The sequence below is a fragment of the Phocoena sinus genome, chromosome 3 (assembly GCF_008692025.1).
Source record: "Phocoena sinus isolate mPhoSin1 chromosome 3, mPhoSin1.pri, whole genome shotgun sequence".
Taxonomy (NCBI): domain Eukaryota; kingdom Metazoa; phylum Chordata; class Mammalia; order Artiodactyla; family Phocoenidae; genus Phocoena; species Phocoena sinus.
The window spans coordinates 1,953,444-1,972,865 of NC_045765.1; the positions used below are offsets into that span (position 1 = coordinate 1,953,444).

Below are 19,422 nucleotides of genomic sequence, written 5' to 3' on the forward strand. Positions count from 1 at the left end.
AGCCCAGTGCTCGGGTTGCCCCCAGGACCAGTGTCCAGAGCAGACCAGGGCCCCATGCTTCCAGCCCCTCGGGGTTCCGTGACAGTGGGGCCAGCGGCCAGGCCCTGGGACTGCAGTTGCCTTGCCCACTCATGAGGTGGGGCCTGCATACGGGGCTGGGAGTGGGGAGACCCCGGCCACCGCTGCATGTTCCCTGTCTGAGCAGCTAACTTGGGAAGGGAAGGGCAGCCACTGGGTAAAGCAAAAAGTGAAGCCCAAAGAGCCTCATGGGTCGGGGAGATGCTGGGGGGCCCCAGGTCCCTGTGCAGGAGCACGAAGATGCTGGAAGGAGGGCTGCCTGGAGGAGGCCCCCTTGCCTCTCCACTTCCACAGAAGTTCCTCTGGCTTTTGCTAAAGGCCAAGAGGGCAGGCCCCCATCTGAGGACACAGCAGCCAGGGCTGCAGAGTTCCCAGGGGGCGTCGACTGAAAAATACAAGACCTGAAAGCTGTGAGTTATGTTTTATTCCAGGAACTTACTGAGGACTGTAGCCCAAGACATTGCCTCTCATATAGCTCTGAGGAACTGTTCCTCGGAGTTTTTGCTGAAGAAAACCCCATAGAGTCAAACATCAAAAGGTTCCTGCTAATCACAAAAAGCTGACATCTCTAGTTAATGATTGCAGTGCTTTTCTGTATATGGGAAGATGCTAGATGCTGTCTGGGCTCACTGAAATCATTCCTTTGATATGCACTTCAGCTATCCAGGGCCAGTATCTGGTTCTTCTCCATCCTGAATCCCCTCACGGTGCACCACTGTGGGGAAGGGGGGTGGCTCTGCAGTGGCAGAAGGCTTGATGGTGAGCAACATTCTCTGTCCACAGGGGCCCTGAGGGGAGGGTTCTTGGTGAAGTCAGGCCTCTGCCACCATCGTGTCCCTCCGGGGCTGTTCTTGTGACCAGTTGACTTTCCCCCACCCTCTGTGAACAAGGAGTGTTATTCTAAAGAAAGGATGCAGGCAGCATCTCAGGAGCCCCGTTTCTGTGTGGTCTGTCCCCCTCCCCAGAGCATGAGTGCCCCAGGGAGGCCTTGGGCAGTTGGGGGAGGAGCTCCCGGGTGTGTGTGGGGGGGGTGCAAGCTTTCAGCTTGCCAAAACTGCTGCCTCTTGGAGGCCAAAGAGCCTTTGCAAACTCGCTGCTTGGGAAACTCCTCTCCCTTCTGTCACCGTCCCAGGGGGGAGAACCGATCCCGACCCCCTCCTCACAGGCGCCCACCGGGTGAGGTGTCTCCTAAAGGCTGTTAGAGCAATTTGTCCAAGACCCTCCCCGCAGTGTCTTTCTCTGTAACCGCTGGGTAGGGCTGGATGAACGTTTCTCCAGTGAATGAAGGAAAGGAGAGGTTTACCTGGCATCCCCCAGAGGCCACTGGGTGTGCAGGTCTTCCTAAGAAATGGGAGTCGGAGGCTGCTGCTCTGATGGGGGCAGTCAGCTCCTGGGTGCTGTCACCAACCCCATCATTCATTCCTTCACCCAACATCAGCTCAGAGGGGATGCCCGTGCCCCAGGCAGGGCACAGTCAGACAGGCACCCTTGGTCTTTTGGGTGGCGGCTGGGCCAGAGGGAGAGAGCAACCCCGAGGCTGGGGAGAAAGGGTGGTGGAGGTGTCCAGTACCTTCCTACTTTCTGCGCTTCAGAGGGTTCCTAAAAGAATATGAAAAACAGAGCTTAATCACCTCCCCTGAACCCCCAAGTTTGACTCTCCTAGTAGCACCTCCCACACACCCTCCCCGCCCTGGCTCAAGTCCCCCATCTCTGGCCTGGACGCTGCCCCAGCCTCATCGCTGTCTCCCACCCCTGTCACCACCTCCAGGAAGGCCCCCGGAGTCCCGGCCGCGTGCTGGGTAGACACACACCGGGTTAGAACCCTGTGGGCTTCTTCCTGGCGGGATGATCTCTGGTTCTAACAGCCTCCCCCAGCCCGAAGCCCAACACTGTACCTGCGCGTACGACATGCTCGCTGAACTGGAACGCGCACACAGCTCAGACTCACGCCCCGCATACCCGCGATTACCTCTCCGTCCTTTCTCCGCCCCTAGCCTCTACCCCGCACACACACCCGGCCCCGCCCAGCTTCAGCCGGGTCCAGCCCACCCCCGCCAGCGACTGGCCCCTTAATTCCTAGGCCCAGATTAAGACTCCATCCCGCCCCACCTCCTCGAGGTCACGCTCGGTCCCGCCTTAGGCCCCGCCCCTTTTGGCCCTGTTAGGCAAGGCCTAGCTCGGCCCCGCCTCTGTCCCGCCCCGCCTTCTGTCTTGGCCCCACGCCTGGGGTCCCGCCCCGCCCCCTCTACCCCGGCCCCACCTTCCACCCTGGCCCCGCCCTCGGCCCCCTGCATTCTGCCCGGCCCCGCCCCTAGGCCCCAACCTTCCGCCCCGCCCCAGCCCGCCCCGCGCCCGCGCCGCCCGTTTCAGGCCCGTTTCAGGCCCGTTGGCACCGGGCTAACAGCTCCACCACGTCAGTCACCCTGGACGCCTGCGGACCGCCCCAGGAAGCCCGGCCCCGCCCGCCCCGGCCCGCGCAGGTGAGCGGCGGCGCTCCCGCAGCTGTGCGTCCCCGGGCGCCCGCGCACCCTCTCTGGACTCCGCCGGGCCTGAGGGCGGGAGGACGCAGCCGCGGCGGCGGGGGCGCCCCCTAGAGGTTCGCGTGGGCCAAGGTCCGGACGGGCGCCGGAGCGCCCTGTGTCGTGTGGGCCCGTATATCCAGGTGCATTTCCCAGGGGACTGGGCGTCGAACCCTGAGCCGCTTCGCTGCGGGAATGCTCAGGGCTTCCCGGGGGGGTAGTGGGCGTTCCGGTGAGCTGAGAATGCGAGGGAGGAGGGCGTGTCCCTGCCCCCTGATACGCTTTGATTGGATTCTGGCCCACAGCATTCGTCTAACTCCGGCCGGGTTTCCCCCGGCTCTGGCTCCGGTGGGGCCAGAGCTCATCCCGGCTGTGGCCCACGGGATGAGCCTCACTTTTCCTCATCTGGTGAATGGGCACTGCCCTTGCTCGGGCCCCCAGGAGCATCAGATCTGGCCCTGAGCCAGGCCCTTCCCCCCACCGGGGGCCCCCGGGACCAGTGACCCAGACGCCAGCAGTCCCTGCCCTGGGAGGTTCCAATTTCATCAGGCAGCCCAGACAGGGGAAGAAGCAAAAGGAGAGGGTGATCAGAAATGGGATGGGGGATCCCGCAGGCAGAGGGGAAGCCCAGAGGAGGCGCCAGAACAAGGCTGGGCAGTAGGAGAAGTAGGGGCTGAGAGCCAAAGGGTGAGAAAGCTCCGGCCATGCGAGCAGGAATGGTGCTCCCGGCAGAGGGAACAGCGGGGCCAGGGCGTGGGGAGTAGGGAGCTGCTGAGTGCTGGAGGTGGGAGTCATTTGGGGAGCTGCCAAGGGCACGGAAGGACTAGGAGTGACCATGAACTAGCTGGTGGGAAGGCTCCGGGCTCTGTGGAGGGCTGGCGGTCCCTGCCCCAACACCACATTCAGACCTCTCAGCCCCTTGGTCCTCAAACACACTTCGAGACATGATGGAGAGCCCTGGGGCCCCATTTAGTCTGTCAACAAACATTGAGCACCTGACCAGGCTGGGCGTCGTGTGCCGTGTGGGGATTGGGGCTGGAGGGGCAGCAGGGGGGCCCGGGAGGATGTGGGTGCGATCGGCCCCGGAGAGGTGATGGGGGATGACCATGGGGGGCCATGGGGGGCCATAGGGGTGGGGAGCAGCGGCCAGGTGACCGACTGGCTGTAATGGGGAAGGACTCACAACTGGTGACTGGACCTCCAGAGCCTGGGGAGGGGACAGCAGATGGACGTGGGAGGTGACATTTCAAAGAAGGTGGAGTGGTGGGCACCGTCCGGCTGCCAGTGTGACCTCAGACCCCTCTCCTCGACAGCCCCACCAGCACGGGCAGCCTCGCGTACCGAGAAGACCTTGAGGAGGAGAAGAACTCGGGTGCATGTTTGGCCAAGCGCGGGCGCAGGGCTGGGGGTAGAGTGAGGGGGTGCCAGGGGGACCCTGACAAGGGGCGTTAGAGTGCAATGACTGAAGTGGGGAGACAGGAGGCCAAGCACGCGGTTCTCAGTGGGTTACAAAGAGTTCAAAATCCTATCACTGAAAGGTGGACTCAGGATTTGTGAGCCTGTGAGCCCAGAACTGTCTGGGCGGGGAGTGGAGCCTTGGACACCTCGGCGCCCGTCCCTGGGCCTCAGTTTACCCCTCTGTAGAAGGAATGTGCGTGAGTGGGTCTCCCAGGGCCTAGGGATTGGCTCAAGGGGAGCCGGATGCTCAGATCCACCTGGGCTCCCTGAGTGCCCACTGTTGTGCAGGGGCCGCGTGGGCCCTCTCATCTGTTTACCGGCTGGATCCCTGGGGGGCCCCTTAGCCCTCCTCCGGGGTGTCATTAGCCCGTGTTTGTCCTCTCAGGCCTCAGAGTTCACCTGGGAGGTGCAAGCCAACAGCCGGTCCTACCACAACCAGTTCAAGGAGAAGGTCTACCTGTGCTGGCAGAGGAAGAAGTACAAGGTGGGCAGGCCCAACCCCCGCGGGCCTTCGGGACCTGCCACCCAAGCTCTGCATGCTGGGTCAGTCCACTTAGTCCTGAGGACTGTAGCACCGCCCTCGCCGAGTCGTGGGGTCCGGTGCTGGCGCTTCGCGTGTCTCCTCCACCCTAAATAAGTTACTAGGCAACCTTCACGGTACAGCGTGTCCATTGGGCTCTACCTGAAACCCCCGGCCTGCATCTCACGTGGGGAGTCCTGGGGTCACAGCTCGGCTCACTGGGTCCGCACCCGCGCTGGTCATGGCCGGAGGGAAGGGGGAGGCGGATGGGGCTGGGTGGGAACCCGGGCCCTCCTGGGCGGCGCCCCCATGCCGGCTGCCAGCTCTCGTCCCAGGGGAACGTCATCCACACGGCCAAGTACAATGTCTTCTCCTTCCTGCCCTTGAACCTGTACGAGCAGTTCCACCGCATGTCCAGCCTCTACTTCCTTATCATCATCCTCTAGGTGGGGCGGGTGGGGCAGCCCCAGGGGTCAGTGCCGTGCCCACTCCACTCCTTCTACCTGCTCGAGCCACCTCCTCCAGGAAGCCCTCCCTTCCCACTTTCCCACGTGGCTCTGTAGACCCAGGGTGGTCCTACCCCGTGTTTATCTGTGTGGCTGGTGAGTCAGTGTCCGGCCCCTCTCACACTGGGAGCACCCTCATGGCTGGGTCCCCACTGCCCAGCCAGGGCCTGGCACACAGGAGGCGCTCAATATATGTTGGATGCTGAGGGTGCATGGGTGGCCCCTCCAGGTCTAAGGCGGCCTCCTGACCCCTTTGGCCCCAGCAGGCTGAGCTGATCCCAGAGGGCCAGGAGGAAGGATTAGGTTCTTGGGACCCGCCGGGTCACTTCCTGGCATCAGGCCGGTCATGGGTGGAGATGGGTGAGGGATGGGCAGTTTCCAGAGCACCCCAGCCGCACCCGGTTTCTCGTTCTGTTCTGAGTGAAATGAGACACTCTGCTTTTATCCGTTGATCCGATAAACTTGTATTGAACACCTACTGTATGCAGGTCCTATTCTGGGTACTGGGGACCCAGCAGTGGCCCTAACACCTGTCTTCAGGTGGCCCAGGGAGTGCGGGAGGTGACTGTCATTAAACCACATGGTGGTTCCGCAACGTGGAGCTCCTGCAGGCCATGCGGGCCAACCAGGACCGGAGGGTGCGCGAGTTCTGGCACGTGCTGGCTATCTGCCACACGGTGATGGTGCAGGAGAAGAACAGTGAGCCTGCCCCCAGGCTGCCTCTGCCCTGGGCTCCTGACTCTCCCGCCCAACTCCCGGGGCCCTCTCAGCCGGCTTAGAGGGTGCGCAGGCCCCTGACCCGAGCCCCAACCTCTTCTGCAGAGGGTGTCCGGGCCTGTCATCGCACGGGGAGGAGGAGGTCATGGAGATTGGGAGCCAAGCTTAGAGGTGGTGCCGGCGCAAGAGACCGTCATCCCGCAAATACCTGACGGGCACCTCCTGTGTCCGTTTCCTCCCTGTGCTAAGGCCGCACAGATGGGTGGGTGGTGGGTCCCTGACGGAGGGCAGGCTCTCAGCCCGCTCCCCCTCCTCCACCCCACCCCCCTCCCGGCCCAGACCAGCTGTCGTACCAGGCAGCTTCCCCAGACGAGGAGGCGCTAGTCATGGCGGCCCGGAATTTTGGCTACGTGTTCCTGGTGCACACACAGGACAGCGTCACTGTGATGGATCTGGGAGAGGAGTGGGTGTACCAGGCCATGATGGACTTCAACAGCGTGTGCAAGCGGATATCGGTGCTGGGTGAGCCCCTGTGGCTCCAGGTGGGGTGGGGGCAGGTGGGGAGGGGAGCGTGTGTGGGCAGCCAGGCCTCTTCCTCCACAGTCCGCAACCCCGAGGGCTCCATCTACCTCTACACCAAAAGGGCTGACATGATCATCTATGAGCGCCTGCAGAAGAAAGGCCTGATGGAGTGGACCACGGAAGAGGCCTTGGCCGTGAGTCCCTGTGGGAAGGGAGGGTGGAGGGGCAGGTTCAAGGGCACAGGGACAGGAGGAGAAGGGCAGGAGAGGAGAGTGTGCAGAGAAATGGCCTCAGGTACCCAGGGCGGCCATGTACAGTTGATCAGGTTGTGCACTGTTCTGCCCAGCACACACACACACACACACACACACACACACACACACACACACACACACACAGAGGCTGGAGAGGGAGCCAAACTCCAAGCTGCACCTGCCCAAAGGGAATACCTTTTTCTCAGTCACGCAAGGACACCCTGTGGTTGGGCTTTTGTTCTGGTTGCTACCCCCCTATCCCAGCCAGGCCTAGTTTCCAGGACATGCTTAGCCCTCTCTGCCCCAAAACTTTTGTCTCCATGGGTGAAGCCCAAACGCCTTGGCCCAACTTTCCAGGCTGTCTTTCTGTGTTCTGCTGTCCTGTCTATCCTGGTCCCTCCTTGACCTCGAGGGGTTCCCCAGAACCCCAATTTCTGGCTTGCAGTTTCCTCCATGCTCAGGTGTTGCCTCAGGACCTTTGCACACGCTACTCCCTCTGCTAGGAATGCCTTCCTCCACTCTGGCGCTCAGTCACCGTCCTTTGGTCCTCAAGGTTCAGCCATAGGTCCCCACCTCCAGGGAGCTGTTCCCGCCCCGACCCTGACATGGGGCTGTCCTGCCGTGCTGGCCCAGCCCTGACCCGGCAGGTCCCCAGCCTCACCCAGCACAGGGGCCAGTGGGGCTGTTTGGGGAAAGAAATATCCCGTGTCCCTCCACACGGGGGCCTCCCAGACTGCCCTGTTCTACCTCTGCCGGGAAGCGGGTGGGCGGTGGGGAACAGGCAGCTGGTCTGTGACCCACAACTGAGGAAGTGCAGTCAGAACCATGACCCAGAGCCCAGGAGCTCGGCAAGACGGCTTGGCTTAACCGCCTATGGAGTGGATGGGGAAACTGAGGCACGAGAGGAGCACAGGCCTGTCTGGAGCTCCTGACCTGTCCAAGCTCAGCCGCTCAAGCCCACCTCCAGTCAGGAACAGAAGCAAGACCCCGGGCAATAGGCGAAAAGCCTGGGGGAGGGTTGGGGCATAGGAGGGAAGGAAGGAGCCACGATGGGCCCCCCTGGGGCGAGCGAGCTCTGGGTCTTCCCTGGGGTCTGGAGACAAGGTCCCCAGGATCCTTACAGTTCCACCCAGAGGCCTCAGCTCCTTGAAAAATGAGGCAGAGGGAGGGGTCTGGGGCTGGGGGAGCCCTGACAGCGGAGGGTTCTGGCAGGGCTGCACCGAGCATCTTGCGGAATAGTTAGAATTTGCCTGTGAGGTCTGGGGGCAAAACAGAGCTGGGCATCAGGGTGGGGGCGAGGGGCGGGCTGAGACATAGCGGGTGTGGAGCAGGGCGGCACGTGGTCCCAGCTCCCCCTGCCCGGGAAGACAGACTGTGGGTGGCGGGTAGGTTGGGTGACCCCAGGCAGAGGGAGAGGGCTGGAGGGGTGCCCGGGTGAGGGGGCAGGGGTTGGCGGGGGTGCCAGCACCGACTACCCGCCCGGGGCCCAGTCCTTCGCCGAGCAGACCCTGCAGACACTGTGCATGGCCTGCAAGGAGGTGGACGAAGACATGTACGAAGAGTGGCGCCAGCGGCACCAGGAAGCCAGCATCCTGCTGCAGAACCGTGCCCATGCCCTGCACCCGCTGTACGAGGAGATGGAGCAGAACCTCCAGGTGGGTGGAGCTCAGGGGGAGGGGCGCCCGTACCCCAGCTCCAGCCCCTCAGCGCCACCGGGGAGCTGGCTCCCTGCTCAGGCCGTCCCCACACCCACCCCCAGCTGCTGGGAGCCACAGCCATCGAGGACAGGCTCCAGGATGGTGTCCTCGACACCATCAAGTGTCTCAAGCAGGGGAACATCAAAGTGTGGGTTCCCACAGGGGACAAGCAAGGTGGGTCCCAGGGCGGCCACCCCCAACGTGGGGAGAAGGGAGGCTCTGGGAGAGCTCACCCCTGCCTGGGCACCACCGTCGGCCCATCCCTCTTTTTTTTTTTAAGATTTATGTTTGATGTGGACCATTCTTAAAGTCTTTATTGAACTTGTTACAATATTGCTTCTGTTTTATATGTTGGTTTTTTGGCCACAAGGCATGTGGGATCTTAGCTCCCAGACCGGGGATCGAACCTGAACTCCCTGCATTGGAAGGCGAAGTCTTAACCACTGGACTGCCAGGGAAGTCCTGGCCTATCCCTCTTGTCTGAGTTCAGCATTGCCCTCCACCTTGTCCCTGGGAAGGGAGGACTGGGAACAATGGACTGGGGTCCCCTGGGCGCCTCCCTCGGGTGGGCCGGTGCCACGCTCAGCGTCTCCTTGGGGTTTGGCCCCCTGGCAGCGCCATGCAGTGGGGCCCTCATTACCCCTGCCTCATAGATGACCCAGCGGGGCTCAGAGAGCGTGGGCACCTGCCGCGGTTGCTCAGCCACCCAGGAGCCAAGCTGGCATGGAACCTCAGGTCATGTGGCCGTGGAGCCATGACTCCACTCCACTGAGGCTTCTCCGGGGCCCCACTGGGCATGGGTGCCTGCAGGGCTGCATTAGAACTTCTGCGGGCAGGAGGCACGTACACACAAAATATTTAGAATGACGTTTAACAGCTGTGCTGGAGTAAAGACAAATATCCAGGCTGCAGTTTTTTTTTTTTTTTTTTTTTTTTTTTTTTTTTTTTTTTTTTGCGGTACGCGGGCCTCTCACCGTTGCGGCCTCTCCCATTGCGGAGCACAGGCTCCAAACGCGCAGGCTCAGTGGCCGTGGCTCACGGGCCCAGCCGCTCCGCGGCACGCGGGACCCTCCCGGACCGGGGCACGAACCCGTGTCCCCTGCATCGGCGGGCGGACTCCCAACCGCTGCGCCACCAGGGAAGCCCCAGGCTGCAGTTTTATATTCATTTTTTTCCCTCTTCTTTATTTTTTTTAAACAAATTAATTCATTTTTGTGGGTTCCTGGAAGTGCCTTGGGGCCCTAAGCACGATATGTCTAACGATCCCTTGGCCCTGGCCTCAGACCCACCTCGCACCGGCAGCCCAGATCCAGCCAGGCGAGTGGAATGGAGCCCCCTCTGCTCAGAGCTGCAGCCAAAGTCTCAGGGCTGACTCTCATTGGCTGGCCTGGTCACATGCCCTCCTCCAAACCAATTGCTGTGGCCAGGGGGAGGGGCATGCTGCTGTGATGGGCAGAGTGGGCATGGCCGCCAGGCAGGGGGCCGTGGAGGGGCTGAGCTGGGCTGGTTTGCAGAGACAGCAGTGAACATCGGCTTTGCCTGCCAGCTGCTCTCGGAAAACATCATTCTGGAGGAGAAGGAGATTGTGTAAGACGTGGGGGTTGGGTGGTTGGGTGCATGAGCCTGTGTTGGGGGGGTCAGGGTTGGGGCAGGGCACCACCCATGGCCCAGGCATGGCTCTGGGGTCTGCAGAATGCCCTCAGCCTCTGCCTGGTGGGGCTCCCAGAGGGGGAAACCAAGGCACAGCTGGGGAGTGGGTGCACGGAAGCCTGTGCAGCTGGTGTGGCTGAGCCCCTGCTGGACCCCTGCAGGCGGATCCTGGAGGTCTACTGGGAGAGCAACAATAGCCTGCAGGGTGGCAAGAAGGGCCTCCTGAACAAACAGCTCCCCCTGTAGGTCAAAATGGCCTTGGTCATTAACGGGGAGTTCCTGGTCAGTGTCAGCTCAGGGTGGGCAGCGGGGCCCTGGTACCTGGGAGGGGGCTGGGGACGGCCTCCACCAAAAGGCCCCCAGATGTGGTGTTGGACCAGCCAAGGCGAAGGGCCTGAAGCGTCACACCGAGAGATGGTTCTCAGCAGGGCGAGAGCAAGGGAAGCACGCAGTCAGGTCCAGCCGGGAGGAGGACCCAGTCAGGGCGTTCCTGGAGGGCAGCGGTGCAGCTGAGTGACGCGCCCCTTGTCCCCCGCGGGCCAGGACCAGCTGCTGCTGTCCCTGCGCACGGAGCCCCGGGCCCTGGTCCAGAACGTGAGCTTGGAAGAGGACGAGCCCTGGCAGGAGCCCAGAGAGGAGAGGGCGGACTTCCTGCAGGCCAGACGCCTGTCCCTGGTGTGGCGGGTCGTGGGTGGTGGGCAGCAGCGCGCAGGGAGGCCGGCGGCCGGCAGCAGGCGGGGGTGCTAACTGAGGGGCCCGGGGCCGACAGGCTGCGTGTGCCCCTGCAGCTGCGGACATCGGCATGGGGCTGGCGGGTCAGGAGAGCATGCAGGCGGTGCAGAACAGCGACTATGTGCTGGCCCAGTTGTGCTTCCTGCGGCGGCTGCTGCTGGTGCATGGCCGTTGGTCCTACACGCGCGTCTGCGAGTTCCTGCGCTACTTTATCTACAAGACGCTGGCCAGCATCATGGTCCAGATCTGGTTCGCTTTCTACAGCGGCTTCACTGCCCAGGTGCGCTGGAGGGAACTCCCCTCTTGGGGCAGGGGGGCCGGGGTGGGGGGTTGGGCTCTGGGATTGCCGTGTCCTTCCCGTAGCCTCCAGGAAGGCAGCAGGCAGGCTCACACTCGGGTCATCACGGGGCAGAGTTGCCTGAAGTCACAGAGCAGCACAGACCTGTATTTGGCTGCATTCATAGAGGTGGAGATTCCAGATGAAGGGAAGGGATGGTTCCACGCCCAGCTCAGTGCCAAGCATTTTCAGGGATATTTGGCAAATTTGAGCTTTGGAGCAAGGGCAGGACAGGTGCTCCAAATATACATCCTTCAAGGGGAGACAATGAGAGCTTGAACTTGAGAGAAGATAAGACTATGGGGGCTGGTTCCCTAACTTCAAGACTCTTGACAGTATCATGGTGAATACTAGCTGTGCTCTCCAGAGCGTTAGAGGAGTTGTAGGGCAGTGATGTCCCCTGTGTGTAAGGAAATAGTCTGAAGATAGACTACAGTGAGAGGGAATGAGCTCCCCATCACTAATGCCAAGGTATTTGAGAGAGAGCTTTACAGCAGCAACCTTCATAAATATATATATATGTGTATATATATATATATATATATATATATATATATATATATATATATATTTTTTTTTTTTTTTTTGTGGTACGCGGGCCTCTCCCTGCTGTGGCGTCTCCCGTTGCGGAGCACAGGCTCCGGACGCGCAGGCTCAGCGGCCACGGCTCACGGGCCCAGCTGCTCCATGGTGAAAGCAGGCACCTTTGTCTTGTTCCTGATCTTAGAGGGGACAGTGTCCAGTCTTTCTGTATTTGTTAATTGGAATTCTTCCATGGGAAGAACTGTTCCTTCTCTCTTATTTATTTATTCAATTATTTATTTCTATCAGTGTGGACTCATGGGTGTTTATTTTATTCTATGCTTTGTTGCTCAAGTTGTCCCCGATTTGCCCCTTTGCCACGTGCCTGCTCTTCTCTGAGTACATCCTCACTTCCTGGTGCTACAAGAGGTTCCAGGCCCATTTTGTCTTTTCCGTGCCCCAAGCCTGGAATGAGCCATTCCCATATGGAGCCCTGGTTCTCTTCACCAGAGAATGGTAGTTAGACACCAAGATCCAAGTGCTTAGTGTGGTCATTTTGCTACTGGGATGCCATTATCCTCTCGGTAGACAGAGCTAGGAAATGCACACATATTAACCCATGTTTAGATGCAAATCTATATCTCTATCGACACCTATCCATCTATCTATTTTTGTGTATGTGAGTTCACACTGATACCTCTGCTTCCTGACCCACAGAACAAGGCTCAGCTTAGCCTTTTCCGTTTACTGCTTTGTGACTCTTATCTCCGATGGTGAGAAACTTGATTCTGGTAAAAAAAGTTTGATCGTTACTTATTTGCTCAATCCCACAATGCACATAAAGTGGTTTTTGGAACTGAAACTGATATTCTTTTAACTAGTCTGGATTCATGCATTCGGGAAGGGAGCTGGGCTATTTGTCTCTGAGGTCTCTTCCAACTCTCCTACCCATCAGTGATTTCCTAAATCGAAAATGATCTAAAATCACACTCTCTAGCCGTTTTCCCTCCTGTAGCTTCTTATTGAAGTCATCCACTTAGAACAGGCTCAAAGGTGCTGCTTTAAAAGAATTAGACCAGGGCTTCCCTGGTGGCGCAGTGGTTGAGAGTCCGCCTGCCGATGCAGGGGACACGGTTCGTGTCCCGGTCTGGGAAGATCCCATGTGCCGCGGAGCGGCTGGGCCCGTGAGCCATGGCCGCTGAGCCTGCGCGTCTGGAGCCTGTGCTCTGCAACGGGAGAGGCCACAACAGTGAGAGGCCCGCGTACCGAAAAAAAAAAAAAAAAAAAGGACAAATACTGTCTGATCCCACTCACAGGGTGTCCCTGGGGGAGTCAAATCCATAGAGACAGGAAGTAGATGGTGGCGGCCAGGGGCTGGGGGAGGGGGTGGGGAGTCAGTGTTTCTTGGGGACAGAGTTTCAGTTTGGGAAGATGAGAAAGTTCTGGAGATGATGGTGGGGATGGTTGCATGACAGTGTGAATGTACTTAATGCCACTGAGCTCTGCACTTAAAAATGGTTGAAATGGTACATTTTATGTTATGTGTATTTTACCACAGTGAAAAAAGGTGGGGGAGAGGACTCACTGGCTCATAGAATCAGAATCTAGAAGGATGGGTCGCAGCTGGGCTGGGCCCCGGAATTGACTGGAATGGTGGACTAGGACATGGCCACAAACCTGCCACCTTCACCCACACAGGCTGGACATTGGGCTGCCCCAGACTCTGATTGGCTGATCCAAAGTCAGGTCCTAGGGAAGGAATCTGATTGGCTGGCCCAAAGTCACGTCCCATTGGACTTCCCTGGGGGTCCAGTGGTTAGAACTCTGCACTTCCATGGCAAGGGGCACAGGTTCGATCCCTAGTTGGGGAACTAGGATCCCACATGCTGCACGGTGTGGCCAAAGAAAAAGAGAAAAAAGTCAGGTCCCATGGAGGACTCCAGTTGGGTCAACTTGGGTAGGAAAGAGCCTGGCCAATCCATGGTGGCAAAGGGCTCTGATTGGCCCCCACTGGAGGGGCAGGTGACCCGAAAGCAGTCAACATGGCTTAGGAGCCTGATGACTCCTGCTTTCCCCTTTGCTCTGTAGAAGGAGGAGGAGATCATCACCGTGGAGCCCATACCCCATGTCCTCCGGGAGGCACGGACCCGGCACTCCAGCTATGCCTTCTCCCACCGGGAGGGCTATGCGGACCTCATCACACAGGGCACAGTTCTCCGTAGGTCGCCAGGGGTCAACAGCGACATGCTGGTTGACCACACGAGGCCACCTGATGAACTGCCCTCAAGCATGGAGGAGTCCTCCTGGTACCCCAGGAAGATGTCGTTCCTGGGGAGGAAGAGGCGCCAGCACCAGGGGAGGTGTCCTCTGAGGATGTTCAGCCTGCGTCTGAGGTGAGCTCATCCTTGCCTGTGGATGGGCAGTCCTCTCCTTATCAGGAGAGCCAGCACTCTCTCACCAAAAACCGGCTCTCCGGGTCTCTCCAGGAGAAGTTGCCGAAGAGGCAGGAGAGGTCACTGTCACGTGAACCGTGGCCATATACTCCCCAGAGTCTGCCACCAACCAAGGAGACACCACTATCAGCGGAGGAGAGCCAGATGACTTCTTCTGAGAGCCAGATGCTGCCTTCAAGCCAGCTGTCTTTGAAGAGCCAGTCAGCACACTTGCAGGAGAAGACATTCCTCTGGAAGATCCGGAAACTGTCCTGGAAGAACTGGCCATACACCTGGCAAAAGGAGTCCGGGCCCCCCCAAGGAGGGGACGGTGCCAGTTTCCAACTCGAACCTCACTGCTCTGATGGAAACTCCACCACCAACTGCGAGAGGATCATCCACCGGCAAGCAGCCGATGGAGGTGGAGCCCTCACCTGTGGAGAAGCAGCCGTCGCCCATGGAGTGGCTGCCAGGGCCCAGCGAGGGTCAAACTCCACCTGATCTGGCAGGGCTGCCGCCCTCACCTGAGGAACAGCAGTGACTGCCCAGGCTTAGTAAGTGTCACCCAGCATCGTGAGGCCTTCCCCCAAAGACGGGGGCTCCACCTGCTCTTCTTTCTCTAATAAACCATGGTCTGTCTGACCCCAGGTCTCCTTGAGGCTCTCTCTTCCTATACTTCTTTCTGTGATGTCCCATGAAATAGTTCGTTTCTGGTTTTAAAAATCAAAACACTGACCTCTAGTGGCCTGATGGGGGATTTGCAGGGAAAGCTGGGTTTCTTCGGGTTTCTTTACCCTGGGGTAATGTGGATAAAAGCTTTATTGCTCTCAGAAGGGAGAAAGGTGCTGAGCAGACTCTGCTTACCAGCCCTGGCTTCCTGCCTGCAGCCTGCTGGCCTATCTCAGGGCAGCTTATAAGGTCCAGTCCTGACACCATCCAGCCTTTTCCTCCACTGGGCTGCCCTGGTTTCTTCTCAAACAAACCACCTTACGCTTCAGGCTCCAGAAGGCAGTGGTCAGTGACACCTCAGAAGCAGAGCCCAGCAAGATCCGAGGCTCAGGTGGCCCAAAGGCCCTGTGGAGTGTGGAGCCCTGTGGGGGCAGGGGCTCAGGGAGGGCTGAGTTCAAAGCAGAGAGGGGTGGGCTGGGAGAGGCCCGCTTCCACTTTCCCTCGTCCCCTTCCTCCTTCATGGAGGGTGAGCCCCATGCCTCCCACTCCTGCACCAGCCCCTCCCCCCCACCATTCAGCAAAGGCACAAGCCCAGGTGAGTGACTAGAAAATAATTTATTGGAGGGAAACAAAACAACAAATCCAGCACAGCAATGGTTCACAACGATGATGATATATTTTTTTAAACTTTTAAGCCTGCCGCCTGAGGGTAGGGTGGAGGGGGCCTCTGTTCCCTCTAGCCCTGGGGGTTCGGGGGAGGACTTTGGATGACCCAAATCGTGTGTCCCCTGAAAGCAGCCCTTGTGTCCAGTTGTGATTACACACTCAGGGCCACGTGGCCTCCTGGCCGCCCTCACCCCTGGTGGAGACAATCCTCCCAAAGACCAGCCCTTGGGGGGCCTGCCAGGGATACAGGAGGAGACCAGGGAGCTGATGGGCTGGTGTGGCTGAAACTGCTTTGGGCCAAGAATGTGAGTGTCCCCAGTTCCAGCCGGTGCAGGGGCCCCGGAACACGCCCCACCCTACCCCGCGCCCTCATTGCAGGTGGGTTGAACCTGCGCCCCCAGGCCCAGCCCTCCAAACTTGGGCCTTCTGTCCTTTGGGGTGTGAGAGACCCCCTTTGGCAACCCAAACCCACCTTACCTGGGGCCTGTCCTGGAAAGTGGGCTCTCCCCTGGTGGGAGCATGGGCCCCGTGGCAGAAGAGTCACAGTCCGGGAGACTGTCCCAGAGCCCCCTTTCATGATTTTTTGGGGGCCCCTTTGTTCTCTGGGTACCAGTGGGGGCTGGGAGGGAGGGCTCCACAGGTGTGCACCCCCTACCTCCCAGGCCAGACAGAAAGGTGAAGGCCAGGCCTGAGGGGGCTGGGGCGTGTGGGTGGAGCCCGGGCAGGTGCCCGCCTTGGGGGGGGTTGTCTCAGGAGGGCCCTTCAGATCTGAGGAAGTAGGGGTACACCCCGCCCCCCACCAACTTAGGCGACAAGACTCGAATTGGCTGATTGTCTCCTCTGAACAAGACACTTGGGAATTCATGCTAACGTGAGACCGACCGACTGGGTGGGGGGCCCGAGGTGGCAGTGACGCCCACTGGTGCCCCAGGACCAGGAGCCGGAGGGACTCTGGTGTCAGAAGCTGGAGGCCCCGCCACCGGCCGCCTTCCTTCTGCACCTGAGGCCCGTCCACCCACCGCCGGCTAGACACAGATCCTTGGAAAGGGGGGAAAGTAACACAGAGCAGCGCCGAGGAGCACCGAACAGCACCGACTGGGGCATGAAACACAAGATGCGACACGGAATCCCAGGGCTCCCGCCCCGCGGCCCCGCCCCACCCCCACCCTTCCACCCAGTACATTATCTTCAAGAAAAAGTACATTAGTCATGCATAAAATCAAATTCCATTGCGTCTTTTTTTTTCATTTTTCTTCCTTTTTTTTTCTTAAATTACATTTGAACACAGAACACATAGAATAATAAATACTCTTATAAGACATGACTTCAAAAAACAAGAAACAGAACACGCCAGAGAACAGAAAGTATCCAACGCTCTCTCTCTCCTCTCTTTCCTAAAGGACTCATTGAAATAAGAAATCTGTAAACGCCGCAGGTCCTTCCTCGTGCGCTCCCAGACTCACTCTCACTCTCTCTCTCTCTCTCTCTCTCTCTCTCTCTCTCTCTCTCTCTCTCTCTCTCTCTCGCTCATGCTCCCCCGGCCCTTTGCCTCTGACCACCCAGCTTCCCCTGCCCTGACATTCAACGCGTCTCCCACGGAGCTCACCAAAAGAAATGACATACCATCGTCTGCAAAATTATAATTTAACGGTATAAAGCTTCAAGTCACGTATTCCAAAAACTAGCTAAGGATTTTTTTTTAAATCACATAAACTATACATTAAATATCTTGAGGTATTTCAGAGAAAATTGTCAAAGGCTCGAAGGAGCTGTGCTGGAGGTGTCATTCCCTGTGTGGAGAATGGTCTTTGGTATGTGACAACCAGCTGGGTGTTGGGGCAAGCGGGGCTGGGCGGGGGGGCGTCAGAAGGGAGATGGTGTGTGTGCACGTGTATGCGTGCGTGTGTGCATATGTAATAGGAGGGTGTTTGAAAGGGACGCAGGAGTCAGGGACGCTTCTGTGACCCGTGTCACTGGGGCTTGAGGGGTCCCGTCACCAGAAAGGTCCCATGTCCACTCCTAAGTGTCCAACATGGGACAAACCCAGGAGGCCCTGGCCTCTGACGCTTGGGCCTTGAATGCAGGACCAGCAAGTGACTTAACCAGCAGAGAATCCCCATCCCCCAAAAGCAGGTGCTCTCTCAAGTGGGGCCCACGTGTCCGTGGCAGGCTGAGGGAGGGGCCGTGTCCACCCAGACTCAGCTCCCAGCCCCCGGTGTTGTGGGACCAGTGTGTGCACAGGAGTGTATACGTGTGTCTGGGGGGAGGGGTTGTTGCTGAGCGGGAACGGGAACCCTTAGGATTCTGCCCCAACACCCAAAGGTTCTAGAAGCATCACTCAGATCCGGTTGCTTGAAAAGCGGGGAGAATAGCGAGTCGATAAGGACAAGAGAGCATCTCACACACGTCTTTGGTTCAAGAAAAAGGCACTCATCGACCTCACCACCCTCTCCCTCCCTCCCACTCTCTCTCTCTCTGTCTCTCTCTCTCAGTCTCTCTCTCTGCTCTCTCTGGTGGTGGACAGGTGGTACCTGGGGGGCAGGGCCCAAAGCAGACCCTCGCCCACACCTGGTCCCCAGGCGAGGGAATCCTAGCATCCAGCACAAGTCCTTGGGGGAAATCTTTGGTATCAGGCGTGATTTTTCCAATCACAGACATGAACATTTGAGTGAGGTAGCCTTTACCTGGGGAGGAGGAGGGGCATTTCATTGGAAATGTCTCTTGCATTCTCAAAGGGGAGGGGTGTGGCCACCTCTCTGGGAGGCGGTGGTCAGGGGGTGGGAGGCGGTTTGGTGGGGAGAGGTTCCTTCTAGCCTCCAGCTCTTGAGCCCTGGGCGGGGGAGCAGGCTCTTGGGATCCAGCTGCCGGCCAGTCCTGGAGGTCACCTAGAGAGGGTGAGCAGGGGAAGCTGGGGGGAGGGGGGCGTGCTCATCTTCATTTCTGACCCCTCCTTCCCCTTTGTCATTTTTTGTTTTTCTTTTGGCAAAAATCAGAGCAAGCAGATTCCACCTTGTTCATCATCTTCTTTCTCTCTTTGGAGAAAAAGCAGCAGCAGTACCAGTTCACCCCTGCGCCCCTGCAGGCCCAGCGCCGCACCCCCGAGCGCTGGGAGGTGGGGGAAGTTCCGGGGGGTCCGGAGCAGAGGGCGACGCCGCGACCCCAGCGAGCAGAGCCTCAGGTGTGCCCTGCTCTTCCGGGGCCCGTTTCTCCGTGGAATCTGGGTGTTTTCTTCTGTTTCCTGGGGTCTGTCTCTCCCCGCGCGTCATTCATCAAGGTGCCTAGCGGTAAAGTGAACTGGCAGAGGGATGTGGGGAGGGAGGCGTCTGGAATTACCCGCTTGTTTGAGCTGCCGTCCCCTCCGGTCTGGGACAGGGTGGGGAAGGGTGATCGCCGGTGGGTGCTGGGCGGTCGCCGCTGCAGGGCACCCCCCCGCCAGACGTTAAGGCAGGCAATTCTTGGCACAAGGAATCCCGGCTGCCGGGAGGGGCGGCTGGGTCTTGGCTGCGGAGGCAGTTCTGCCGGCGGACCCGGGGTGGTCTTGGTGGGGTGGGGGCAGTGTGAGGCTCCAGCTCGACGTGGGCTTTGGCGACTTTGGAGGGGTTGAGTTCTCGGGGAAGGGTCCGTGGCGGGGGCTTGGGGGGGTACCGTTGGAGAGGAAGCCTCCCTGCCTCCTTCCGTGGGGTCGGGGGGCCGGCGAAGGAGGGGTTATTCTTTAAATTCCTTTTTTAAATACCCGGTTTGTTTCTAGTATGTGCTTCTTGACCCGCTTTCGGGACGACACGTGAGCCCTGGTTTTCCTCGAAGCCCCCTGGGCGTCCTGCCTTGAAAGGGAGCCCGGGAGCCCCTTTCTGTTACCCCCTCCCCTCTGGCGGGGGGGTGGAGGGCTTCCTTTGGCCTGAAGGAGATTGGGACGGAGGGAGGAGGGGGGCCCTTTTTGTGCACTTGGGCTGGGGGTGTGCTGCGTCCCTTCCCGGGGTGTGGGAACCCGGACGGCAGCCCCTCCAGGCGCCCCCTGGCGCGGGTCTCCGGGCCGGCAGGGTTGGGGCTGGGGGACGTGGGAGGGCAGCGCCCGGGCCGTGGAGGCTGGGAGGGCGCGGTGGGGCAGGGGGGAGGGGAGGGCGCGGGGGGGGGGGGAGGGGCGCC

General features: G+C 59.5%; 1 protein-coding gene and 1 long non-coding RNA gene across 3 annotated transcripts; one reads left to right on the plus strand and one right to left on the minus strand.

Moving 5' to 3' along the window:
* Positions 1 to 504: 504 nt before the first annotated feature.
* Positions 505 to 2,089, minus strand: LOC116751847. 2 transcript variants are annotated; one of them, XR_004349352.1, is made up of 3 exons: positions 1,974 to 2,089; positions 1,382 to 1,677; positions 505 to 866 (listed from the first exon to the last, which is right to left on the minus strand). It is a non-coding gene; the product is annotated as an uncharacterized LOC116751847 (long non-coding RNA). The 2 variants fall into 2 exon arrangements; XR_004349353.1 differs by having other exon boundaries at positions 505 to 957.
* Positions 2,090 to 3,541: 1,452 nt separating this feature from the next.
* ATP8B3 (ATPase phospholipid transporting 8B3) lies at positions 3,542 to 14,532 on the plus strand. Its single transcript, XM_032625390.1, is given in 15 exon segments — positions 3,542 to 3,687; positions 3,911 to 3,969; positions 4,448 to 4,539; positions 4,911 to 5,018; positions 5,693 to 5,786; positions 6,132 to 6,320; positions 6,402 to 6,514; positions 8,065 to 8,229; positions 8,334 to 8,445; positions 9,786 to 9,858; positions 10,083 to 10,203; positions 10,465 to 10,615; positions 10,710 to 10,933; positions 13,601 to 13,868; positions 13,871 to 14,532. Coding segments are annotated over 15 exon segments (2,490 nt in total). The 3' UTR covers positions 14,446 to 14,532.
* The last annotated feature ends 4,890 nt before the right edge of the window (positions 14,533 to 19,422 follow it).